This window comes from Eucalyptus grandis, chromosome 1 (assembly GCF_016545825.1).
Source record: "Eucalyptus grandis isolate ANBG69807.140 chromosome 1, ASM1654582v1, whole genome shotgun sequence".
NCBI classification, from domain to species: domain Eukaryota; kingdom Viridiplantae; phylum Streptophyta; class Magnoliopsida; order Myrtales; family Myrtaceae; genus Eucalyptus; species Eucalyptus grandis.
In genome coordinates, this window is record NC_052612.1 from 17553804 (window position 1) to 17566594 (window position 12791).

The 12791-nt window shown below is 40.3% G+C and overlaps 1 protein-coding gene across 1 annotated transcript; it reads right to left on the minus strand.

Annotated features, from left to right (window-relative positions):
• Positions 1-227: 227 nt before the first annotated feature.
• LOC104429872 lies at positions 228-2572 on the minus strand. Its single transcript, XM_010042699.3, has 4 exons — positions 2296-2572; positions 1935-2048; positions 1443-1616; positions 228-872 (listed from the first exon to the last, which is right to left on the minus strand). Exons 1-4 carry the CDS (start codon positions 2371-2373, stop codon positions 783-785), a joined length of 456 nt encoding a protein of 151 aa, XP_010041001.2. The 5' UTR covers positions 2374-2572; the 3' UTR covers positions 228-782.
• Between the last annotated feature and the right edge of the window lie 10219 nt (positions 2573-12791).

Sequence of the window (12791 nt, forward strand, 5' to 3'; positions counted from 1 at the left end):
AAAGGTGACTTATGTACAAATAAATTAGTTGTGTATCATGTATACAAGCCCAATTCGAGACTGCCATAGGTAAAAATTAGTCTAATCCAAAAGCTTAAATAGTCATCAGAGAGAGGGAGACTATATCTTTATTAAGCCCAGACAAATCCCATAAACTAGCAACATGAGATGCTTTAACATCTACCATCTAGAAGTTAACTCGCAATATATAGTTTAAGGAACAGCAGTGCTAAGTAAAATAATTGTCTGATAGCAAGGAAAATACATCATCAAATAACATCTTAGACTAACATTCTAAAACTTTTAAGATCACATTTTTGTCTCAATTAATTGATGTGGGGGCAGCTCTGCTTTCCCCATTTTTTTTTAAATGGCCTCCGACAGAAAAGCCCCCCAACGAAAATTGTCTATTTTCTTCAAAATGTTTCCTGCCATTATGTCTTTCATTTTGGCAGATAATGATACGACCCAGACAATTCCAATCTTGAACAGCTGTTGAGCACTCAGTACATGAACTATCATGACAAGCATGACTTAGCTTGCGTCTTTGTTTGTTGCATTCTAGCAGCAGTAAAAATTGCCAAGAATCATCACTGAACAAATTTTGTCCTGATTATGCGCTAAACCCTTTCTTGGCTACTACAACTCATTCTATCCTCGAACATTTTTAATTACAATTGTTGCATCCCTGCCTCTTCTTTTCTGCAGCTCTCGGCTTCATATCAGAGCAAAAAGGAAGCAAAAGAGAAAGAGAGAGAAGATCACAGATTGTTCAAGCGTAATTAATCTTCTTGTTCGTCACTCCATTTCTTGATAGCTTGCAACACTGCCTGCTTCACCACTTGAGCGTCAATGTTGTCATGCCCATCTTCCTGCAAAAGTACCCGGTAATTTGCACTTAACATTCACAAAGAAAGATAAAAATATCCTCTTGCAAGTAAACAAAATGAATTTCGATGTGGCATCTTAAGCAACTAATTCAGTATTAATTTTTTTTTGGTTGACACTGGGACGCACTATGGTGGAGGTAATCAAACCGCGCCATCAGAAACCGCACTGCATGTAAACTAGAAAAGGAGTGTGGTCGCAAGGGGGAAATAAGACGTGAAGTCAATTTGATCAATAGACATGTCTATATATCTCAATGATTATTATAGAGAACACCTCCAGGGTAAGGCATGTTTCACGAGGAGTCAACTCCACGTGTGCATTATTAAGTTTATATAAGTGACTATCCATCTTATAGCAAACACATTTTCATGAGATCAAGCACTTCTGCAGACAAATTTTTCCACCACCATTGTATGCTATGGAGAAGTCAATTTCAGTGCAAATTTTCGTATATGGAGTGATTGAACATTAAATCATGAATAAATGAAGACACTAAAATTTGGACAAGAATAAATGAAGACACTAAGATTTGGAATTTGTCTATTCCTTACTTCTCCTCCAACTGCTTCTAAATGGAAATTGTCAGCACAAGAAACCCTAGCATCCAAAACGTTGAGCCCCAGCTCCTCAAAGGCTTCAAGTATGGAAACGAGCAAACCTGGACAGTTCTTTTCCGAATACACGTTTATTCGGAACCCCCTCTCTAGGCTTTCCACATTAACCTCCTGAAAAACTCACAACCCAATCCATATTTATTACAATTTCAACCATAAGTATGTAAGATTCTTAAGAAACCGTTAGTATTTTAGATCCATTTATAGCAGAGGAAAGAACTTTCCAATTAGCACAGTAGAAAGGTATGACATGGATTTAGCAATTAAGGCCGTTACAGTAATCGAGTCTTCTATCGTGTCACAAGACCATTAAGGGCTTGCGTAAAAGGTTCTCTCCGTGTAAGTAAACCTAATAAAGGTCCGCTACTATTGCAATATGTGTTTTGCATTATTTCGAGCATGTCATTGACTATACATACAAACGCATACCATGGGTAGATCTTGATCTGTTGAAGTTCCGAGCTCTTCGTTTAGCTTGTCTATCTTTTCCTTCATTTCCTCTATGTACTTGGCTGCATCCACGATGATTGAAGTTTTATTCACCTGCCAAATGAGTCCACTGTTCTTTAGTCAACGAATAGACATGCAAATGACGAGTATCATCTACGCGATCGATTTCCCCAAAGAAAAACATCGAACAAATGGGCAAATTTCCATGGGAAGGCGCTTCTTGTATTTAAAGCAAAGAACTTATAGAACTTTCTGCATCTGATAATCTTTTCTTTCTGGAGGATTCTTTCACTTGTGCAGTGCTTTACAGGAACTATGGATGACAAATTCAACTCCTTACCGCACTGGAGCTGGTGACGGCGCGCAGTTGCTGCAACTTCTCATAGAGAGCCGCTCTCCTTTGCTCGCGAGAAGACATGGCTTGGAAGCTCCAAAACCGGTCTCGGCTACAGGGGTTTTTTCTCTTTCGGTGCTGTTTCCAATCGAAGGGAGCATCAAGAGATGAGCCATTTTAAATAGCGTGTGTGAGCTCACGAATAACCTAACCTATCTCGTCATTTGTTTGTTTTTTGCACGAGGGCCTCCGTTTCTTTATAATCTAATACGCCACATTGACACCCAATGAGATCCTTGCATATCTATCAGAGTGAAATTACTTGTTGCCCCACATTCCATCCAGATAGGTTATGTGGGGGAACCCTATTTTTATTTCTTTCTTTGTTTCCTGAATAATGAATGGAAGATGAGAGCGGCCCCCGGGGTGGCGGGGGGGGTGGGGGGGAGAGACAGAGAGGGAGAGGATTAATTATAAAGAACATAAAAATTAGAATTACCTTCTTACTTTGGTGATATTTAATTATAAATCTAGTCATAATCTGATAGTATGAGCAAATTATGTACTAACCATAAAGAGAGAATAAATCTAGAAATCAAGTCACCTTACTAAAACGGAAAAAAAAAAAAAAAAAAAAGTCACTATTTAGTCCCCTTGCCATTTCCCTCAAATGAAAGAAGATCTATCCCATCGCCATCTCCAGCGCACCCGACTAATTTGCATCGGTTGTGGTAATCCTCCCATAATTACCCAGGCACATAAGTTTATATTCTTTAGGGTAATCCGAGAGAATACACAAGTGTAGTGATTTGGAAATAGAATGGCTTTGAATTATATAAATGGCAAGTGGAATCAACGAGTAACCTAACCAATTTTAATACGTCCCATGCTAAAATTTCACAGTCAATTACCTAGGAAACTTAAGCATGAAGAAGAGCATCTTGCCAATTGGGATGGTTGCACAAACTAAAATTCCACTGGCAATCTCGAACAATGGCTCATCCTGCATCGATCCCAATAGAACCCAATTTGTCTCTTTGATAATTACACAACATGGTTTCTTATTCACATGTGGAAACAACCTCCCGACCATCGGGCTACAAATCACATGTAGATTTCCCTCTTGTCCATTGTGGACCATTATGCATCATTCCCATTAAAAAAATTTCTTAGTAATTGTGATTAGGTAAATGTAGTAGGATTGTTTAGGTAATGAGATTCGATGATTAAGGGCCACTAAGAAGGTGATTCGACCATTCTTTCTCCACTAGATGCTCACATGAGCTACTTAATTAACAACTTTGAAATAGACCTTGCCATATTCCTCATCCCTATATCAAACTGGGGTTTAAATAAATAGTAAGATTCTATATAAAACTAAACCTCAGCTTGGTTGTAAGTTCGGTTTTCGGAGAAAGCAACTCTTGTAGTAAACATCATAGACTTGGCCCGGTTGGTACGGCCTGCAGCAACAGTTACAGCCAGGAAAAAGGGTGCCGCAGCTTTTATAAGGTTTTCGGTAAACTCCCGATGGCAGCAACAACTTATACAGCCATTTTTTAGGAAACCGCCTCGCTCAACTTTGTGATACTAAAATTCGAAAACATGTATTATCAAGCGCATAAGTTTGCAATGCTTCCATAAACGGTCACAATGCGACGGCGTTACAATACAGCCACAGCTACCAAACATACGTTAAGTTATTGCGATTCTTGCTCATCCTAATTCGTTGCCCTTGGCAGTAAGGACCACAAATGCACTCTGGACTTTGATTACGTTGGCATATTGCTAGTTGGGCTATGCACCCATCAGGAGGAGTTAACGTGAGTGTCGAAAAGCTTTTTAAAAAACAAACCCTAAAGTCGTTATCTAGTGTAAGGTCTATCGACTCAGATTAGGGAGAAATTAAATGCAGGTAAGGTGGACCGACTCTGCCTTCCTTAACACGGAATGAAATATAAAATTGCCTATTGTGAGCGTTTGGAAGGTATATCTAGCTATCCTCCGTCGTCAATGGAGGATAGAAGTAGTTTTACTTTGGCCATTCCATCTCGGGAGGATTGCCAACTGATCTCGCGCTTCCTCCTCTACCGGTCCACCTAAAAAGCTGGCAAATATTCATTTAATTGGAAGTTTGATTTTTCGTAATCTAGAGAACATGGGTGTGGAAACTTGGTCACCTTGAGGTTCGCAAAACATGTTACAAATCTCATAAACCAGGTAAGCTCAAACATCTGGCTTGTGCAGGAAGCCCTGTCCAGAGCAATAGGGAATCAATTAATTGATTTTAAACCGTGTGACCTCCAGTTTTTTGAGTTGGAAATCCCTTAACGTCCTGACCTCACGCCAACCCTCTTGGATGGCCATACGAAATTGTAGGTCACTAAATAAGGGAAAATTTTCATTGGATACTATTACAACAAGGAAATTAAATAGTAGGGACGAGAAACTCCAATTTTAGACGTGTGGGGAATGTTAAGTTTGTGAAGTGACATTTTGCATTCGGCCAAAACAACAGAGAAAACAAAAATAAGTGATATTTTGCATGGCTAACATATGTGAGAGAGAGAGAGAGAGAGAGAGAGAGAGAGAGAGAGAGATGAGCCCGTGAGAGGTTTTTGGAGGGATTGACAGCTAAACACCATTTGACGCTTCCTTAGCAATGCCCCTCTACTATGTCCTATCTCACGACAGATTCCTCCACCCACAATACGCGTCCTCTCGGAAAAGAATGTCTCCTTTTCCATTTCACATTCCAACTTGTATTTTGCCACCTTAGCCATCCACGTCCAACACCTCCGTTTTGGAAATTTCACATTCAAAGAACACGATGCAACACTACAGTAGGATCCAATAATAGTGCTTGTATATTAATGAAAATTGTGCAATTGTGAGAAATTTAACGATTGTTGTCCTACATAATTGAGGTCTCTTAAACCTAGGGGCGAATTTCGAAATAGAGATTGAAACCGGCACCGCAAGTAGGACTTCATGGCCCACATTATCAATATGCAATTTCCATGTCCTAATTACCACAATTAGGCTGATTCCCCCCTCCCCTCTCGCCCCAGCCACAGTGGAGGCCGCCACTCTGATCTACGGTTGCGCCTCAAATTGAAGGTTGTCGACCTCAAGCGATCCAGATCAAAAGTCTCCTAAAATCAGGAGACCTCTTATTCACAAGGGATTTTTACGCGGGGATGACCAACATTTACTTTGACCTTTGAATTCATCCCCTACACATCACATGGATAGCGAGGGATAAGTAAGGTGGCGATGGTGCTGAGGAGACGGAGGGGCAATTATTTAGAGGACGACTAGAGAGAGGGTGCAACAACTTAGGTTCTTGCGTTGGACTTTCTTACTCGGTATCGGAGCCGGCGGATTTTTCCCCTAACTTATTTCGCATCTTTTTCTCGCTAAGCCAGTGAACATCTAGTGCCAAAATCCCCACTTGTCCCCACATGGACAAATCAAACACACGCGCTGCATCACTTGTTGACATTACTTCCTCCTTTCCTGTCGTGTCCCAAAGATGGACAATTGACGATCACCATATAACACGAAAAGCAAGAATGTAATTGATGGTAGAATCCCAACGATTTTGATGCTTGAAGCATGCAAGCGCTTGTCTGGAAACTGATCTCGTGACAACCTAAACCGCGTCCGCTATTCCTCGTTCTGGACACGCGAATGCATCCATCTTCAAATACTTAATATTGCAGACAGGTGCACGTGTGATTTGTTGACCTTGGAATTTTGCAAGATGGCAAGTGTCCGAGGCCGAATGGTAATCGAGACCGAAGGGTCATTTTCAATATGTCAAGTGCCTAGAGTTCACGTGTATTTCGACAGGCGGCTTGAGTACACATAATCCAAGCATCTTTTTTTTTTTTCCCTACGTGTTGTAATTGGAGTATTTTCAATTTTCGAATTACCGGATTCTGATTCATGTTTATTGTGTAAGGCTTCATTTGTAAGACGATTAAAGCAGTGTCATGTCCAACACGAGAACACCGCTTGAATTGGAGTATTCCATACATCGTTGGTCTAAGCCTAACAGAACAAGTATGGTACATCCCATGCCGAAGCTCTATAGGGTCAAGCGACCTTGCCATTGGTAAGGATCTCACTATTTATAGTGGATGGGATGTCGGAACCCGCGTCAAAGCAAGGATCTCTTGAGGAACTTATCAATGGACTTGAGAGTGGTAAACCACCCCTCCCCTCTCTCCCATTTCTTCCCAAAATAATATTCTCTCTTTCTTTGATTTGTCGACACGGTGGCAATGTTATTAATTTAAGAAAAAAGAGTAGATGACGGCTCCGTTAGTCTCACAAGAGTGACGGAACCTCATTCACCTCTTATTTTATGCTGAAAATTTGGAAACTTCTTTACCCACTTTCCAATGAATTTGTCATTTTTGCTTGAGCCATTGTACATATTGCAGCTACCTCTCCAACCGGTGGCTTTGGGTGTGTTTGTTTAAAATTGTTTCTGTTCTCTAGAACACAAATTTTTGTTATTTTGTCTCAGAGAACAAAAAAAGAACAGAATCGCATTTGTTTACACTTTTGTTCCCGGGAACAAATTTGGAACAAAAACAAGAAGTAGAAAAAACTTGTTTCTTGTTCTCAGGAACACTTCCGAGAAACACTTTTTTTTTCTTCTTTTTTTTGCTTTCTTTTCTTCTTCTTTTCTTCTTCCTTTTGCCGGTCACCGGCCTTGGCCATGACCATTGTTGGCAATCGGCCGGGACGAGGGCCGGCGACCTCGCCGGAGCGTCACCGGCCCCTAAAAAGGCCGAGCCACGACGAGGCTGAGCCTCACCGGTGGTTGGGCGAGCTCGGCCTCGCCAGATTTGGGCGAGCTCGGCCTCGCCAGATTTGGGCGAGGTCGGCCTCGCACAACCCGGGGTGAGGCCGAGCCTCACGTGGCCACAGCAAGGCTCGACCTCCCCAGCCGATGTGAAGCCGAGCCTTGTCGGTGGCTTGGCGAGGCTCCGGCGAGCTTGCTAGACATCGCCTAGCCGGTCGCCGGCCACAACGGTGGCCGACGACCGGCCAAAGAGAAAAAGAAAAGAGAGAAAAGAAAAATGAAAAAGAAAATAAAAATATTTAAAAATTAAAAACAAAAAAAAAAATTATACAAGTTTACTAAACGTGTTTCTATTCTTTTTCTATTCCGGGAACAAAAATTTTGTGCAGTTACCAAAACGGGTTCTTCTAGTCAAAAATATGGAACAGAAATATAAAAAATCATTTCTATTCCCGGAACAATTTTTGTAAACGTTATCAAACGCGTTCTTAGCTTACGGGAAATGAAACGTGTGGCCATGGTTGCACCATTCACCCATAAAAAGTAACGGTGTGGTTATCCTGACAAGGCTCTCAATTTAATGTTGCTAGAAATCGTAGATGACGGGAAAGCGGACTTGATTTAAAAAATCGAGAAACATAAAGGACTCAATTGAGCAATAAAAGAAAATAATAGAGAACCAAATTACACAAATAACGATATCACAAATAAGAACTGCAGTTTTACCCTATTTACATCGAAACAAGCCTAGCCAAAGTATTCGAACTTTTTGAATCATTTTGCCCCAGCGTTTTCCGGCAGTGAATCGATGGATTTGAGTGATGTTTTTCATTACCTACCAATCACCAAACTAAAAAATTACGTGTCCTAAGAGACCAAACATTCATACTATGAATGTAATCATGACCCTTTTGGCACGTTATAAGTGACCAAAAAATGGTTAGGAGTTGCTGTCATCGTGGGGTCACATTTTGCAAGCTCATGTCCATGAGAACTGATGAGAACTGACGTTGATAAACAAGAGACACCCTTGCCACCCAAACTTTGCATCGGGCGACATCAAGGATCACGGGCAGAGTTCGAGTAGCGAAACAAACAACGTGTCATCCGAAATCCGTAGACATCATGCAGCAAGAGACAAACAAGATCATTGCAAAAAAACGAGAACCCTCATCGAGAAGAACGCAGAGTCAGGTGTCCTTGTCCCGTTTCCTCACATGTTGGATAGCAGCAAAATTCCAGCGAGGGATACAACGATGGAGTTATCCAAGGCACGTCGCTAGTAAACGAAATCTGCTACGCGACATGGAGAGTGCTTTGGGACCCGCTGGAGAGCTAAAAGTTTATTGCCTCGAGCTCCTTGCACGTTCGATTTCCCCCCACATGATTGGAAATAAGAGGGTCCTTCGATTGTAGGCATGTGACAGTGAACGCATAGGCCTGAGTAGAATTCGAGGCAGTATCGTTTTAGGATCTGAGGTATGTTCGTCATTATGCACGTACATGTCCATTGAAAAATGACATCTTTGTTTCTTAATGTGATGTATTACGAGGGACTAGACCTCGCTAGGACGAGATGCTTTTTCCGTACACGATTGACGTTTCTTTCTATTATTTCAGATGGAGGACGCGTCAAGATAGAATTACATTTTGATGTAGGATAGCTGGTAAATGTTTATGCAGAAACCTTTGAGCGTCATAATAACGAGTGGCCCCAACCACATCATGAATGACGAGTCACCTTCAAATGATCACAATTTTTTATTCGGGAGGAGTTATGACGCATATTAAATCAAAGAGGATTGCGAAATTCTTGAAACTGCAAACGGGTTATGCTAATTTGGCCGGAAAAAGTACACTAGAAGTGTTTAAAGTTTCGTACGACACTCACTTTAGTACCAAAAGTTTATTTTGGATCACTTAAGTGTCAAAAATTAATAAATAAATAAATAAAAACAATCATTTCAGTACCAACACTAATCTGATTGATCAAAAATCCAACATGGCACTTTTTTATTAATTTTTGAAGTTGATATGGCTCGCTGAAAAGTACAGTCAACATTAATTGTCCAAAATGACGTTGTTTATATGTTTGCCCCAATTATAAACCATAATTTTATTTGCAATTTAGGGTTTTTGTCCAAATTAGGTTTTCTTCTTTTCAATTTGCAAAAGATTAAAGAAGGAAAGTAGAAGATAATGAGGGATGAAGATGATGAAGGTGGTTGCTTCAGTCGTGACCATGCTCCGTTGCCGCTATCATCGTCGTGGGGGAAGAGATGCTTCGTCACTGCAGCCATTGTAACTGAGTGATCTTGCTTGCCTCTACCTTGAAAATGCTTAGATATGGAACCTCAAGCCATTAAGAACAAGATGTCCCAACCCGCATGCCAAATCAAGCTCGAAGCCCAAGCTTTCCTCCACAAAGACAATTTTTAGGTGTTTGTACACTAGACCAGTGCGAGGATGAAGAAAAACAAGTGAAGGTCTTGACCGAGCTCAAGGAAGGACTATCCCGAGGCTCCGACAAAGATTACCAAGAACTAATCTGAAGGCCAAGTTGTTTCAGTTTCTTGAATCGATACTTTGCGACAACATTTGTTCAAGAACCATAAGAGAGCACACGACTCAAGTGACAATAGCTCTTATTCGATTCAATTGGAACGTGTTCGTAGGGTTGGTATTGTGGGTTTGACTCTTGAAGCATTGATTTCGATGGGCTCATGCCGTTCCATCGAGTTGCTCACTTCGCCAATAACACTTACGCAAAGCCCTCTGATTGACGAGATCAGATTGCTCAAGTGTGCAAGTTGGGATATCAATCAAAGCTGTCGAGGTCAAGCATCACTGAGAATCCGAGATCTTTTGCGGCTTCCTCAAGCTAATCTCTCTCTTTCTCTCTTCTTGGCTTCGATTCGGTTTAGCCATTTTCATTTTATCTTCTTCAATCTCCCTCTTTTCTACTTTCCCTCTCTTTTGCCTTCTCTCTACAAATTTTCTTGGAAAATGGAAGAGCACATTGAACGATTCTTTCTCATATGGCATCGTTTATGAAGAGTATAGCCACGTCATCATCCATGTTGGACTTGTTTTTTAAATAACAATGACCAATCAGATTATACATTATATTTTAAAAGCCACATAATATTTTAGCTGGAATTTATTGCCAGATGTTACATGATCATTTTTTTCTCAGATTTTGCACTCATGTGAGTTGACAAAATCTTTTTGTACTAAAATAAGTGTTGTACACAACTTTTGGCACTTCTAGTTTACTTACTCCCAGTTTGGCTAATGTTTGATCTCCAAATTCACGCATTTTCCTTGATTTCTGGGCCATCAAAGATTTCAAATGTGTTTTGCAAATTTTTGAACACATTTTGAGGACTTTATGCTCTATCAATATTTTTTTCTTAGAAGAAGTACAACCCAAGTGCTAAAACTTGGCACGATGGACACTTAAGTGTCACTTTTTTTTAAAAGTGGGATACTTAACTATCACCTCTAGCGTACCCTGCTGGAAATCCTACATGGCAATTTTTTATTATTTTTGCTCGCCTACGTGGCTCGCCGAAGAGCTAACTTAGCCCTAACTCACCCTAAACGATGCCGTTTCCATAGTTGGCCAAAATAAAAGCTCTAAATTTGCCAAAACGACATCATCTCCCAAATTGCCTTAAATCTAAAACCCTAAATCGGTCAAAATCCCTATTGAAGTGCTCAAATCCTAGTCCCGAACCCTAATTTTGATTTGCCCAAAATTCCATCGTCGAATATTGGAAATGGAGAGTAGGACTCTCAGCAATGCCTTAAATTCCTCTCGTCAAAGCGAAGGAGAAGGCCAGAGTTTCTATTTTTGTGGGTTACCGAGTCCAAAAAAAAACATTGTGAACTCGAATGAATCCTGGAAGAAAATTTTATGGATGCACTGATATAAAGAAGGGTCAAAGTGCAAATACTTCAAATGAGTCGATACGATATTCTCTCACTAAGTCACAAAAGTGATATTGGATCTACTTGATAAACGACATCGATCTCCATCTATGCTCATGAACGACTTGGATGATGTTGACTCAATGCAAGCTCAAACATTTTTTACTAAACTTTTGAAGAATGAAGTTTCAATGATGAAAATTGAACGAAAGTGTTACCAAGTGTTTATTACGGTGTTGTTTTATTGTCTATCCTACTTTATGATGAAATGTAATGCACTTGAAGATGAAAAAAAGTTTCTCCAACTGCCATAGTTAAAAATGAGTAGACAAATGTAATTGTTTTGAATTAAATATAGGTTTTTTTTCTTTTTTGAAGATGAGAAGAAGTTTGTGTTGTTCTACAAGATCGTTGTGCCTTTGTTGTTGTTTGTGATGTCATATATATTGTGGGTTACTTCTTGTGTTTGGTGGGAGGTCAAGGAAAGTGAATAAGTGAATTAGATGCTACTTGTACTGTGTTTTTACTTGTTCTTGAATATAACCAGCAATAATGGATGTGTATTGAGTCAATATGTTGTGGTGGCTTTTTTACTTGAGCTAAATATAAACATAAACCAGCAGCAAACGTCGAATTAAATGGAGTTGCTATAAGTTGAACTTCCATAAGCTTCTATGTTTTGCTACAAACCAGCATATACACAAGACAAACACGAGTGATTACCTGAGTACCAAAAGTTATATTTAGTGATCACTTAAGTGCTAGTCGCAATGAAAAAATGATTACTTAAATGTCAAGTTATTATTAAAGTGATCACTTAAATGTCACGCGTAGTTAAAAGTGAATACTTAAGTGCCAAATTTTTTAGAATGCGATCAATTAAGTGTTAATTTTTGTAGGTTTTCTCTAAAATCGCGCTAACCACCACCACCACCAGCCACCAGCCACCACCACTAGTGACACTAGGCACCACAGCCACCACCATGTAGAAGGTACTAGTGCAAGCTGAGCTTGCACCAGAAAACCTAGTGTAAGATGTGCACACTGCACACTTGTACCGAATGCAGCATAAGCCCCCAACCCCCACCACAAACCCATAACCACCAGGCATCACCAGCCACCACCACCAGCCACATCAACACTGTAGCCACCACACCAACACACGACCATCACCATAGACCCCCCACCCAACAGCCACTATGCTGGTGGTGGGTCTGCTGCAGAAGGTGTTGGTGCAAGATATGCACACCACACGCTTGAACCAGATGCAGCATGAGCCATCAACCAAATCCCTACAACAAACCCACTACCACCAAGCATCACCATCCACCACCACCAGCCACACCAGCACTCCAGCTACCACCACAAACCCAACGCCAACAACAAGAAAAAATAGAATCCACATCTTACAAAAAGCAAAAGAATTTGACAAACAACTAGATCATTCCATTGATATTGAAATTAAGTCTCACAAAATCAATGACAAATTAAAAAAAAAAAAAAAAACATACATAGCAAGTTATTATAAACAAAATTGACTCTTAAGTTCCACAAACCATCCATGCACAACGCCCCATGTTCGTGCTTCTTTTGATGGGTCTTTCACTTGATTTATAATCATTGTACTCTTTCTAATTGTACGTGCAACTTCTTCTTCAACCTTCTCAGTATGCATTGATTTAGATGGAGCTGCAAATGTCCTAGGCTGAATTGATTTAGAATGAGTTGCAATTGTCCTAAGCTGAATTGA

What these genes read in the sequence shown, in the direction of transcription:
- LOC104429872 (XM_010042699.3), bottom strand. Translation starts at nt 2,373, where the DNA reads ATGTCTTCTCGCGAGCAAAGGAGAGCGGCTCTCTATGAGAAGTTGCAG. An exon ending in CCGTCACCAGCTCCAGTGCG is followed by an intron (nt 2,049 to 2,295) that starts GTAAGGAGTTGA and finishes CTCATTTGGCAG; the next exon opens with GTGAATAAAACTTCAATCAT. An exon ending in CAGATCAAGATCTACCCATG is followed by an intron (nt 1,617 to 1,934) that starts GTATGCGTTTGT and finishes TGAGTTTTTCAG; the next exon opens with GAGGTTAATGTGGAAAGCCT.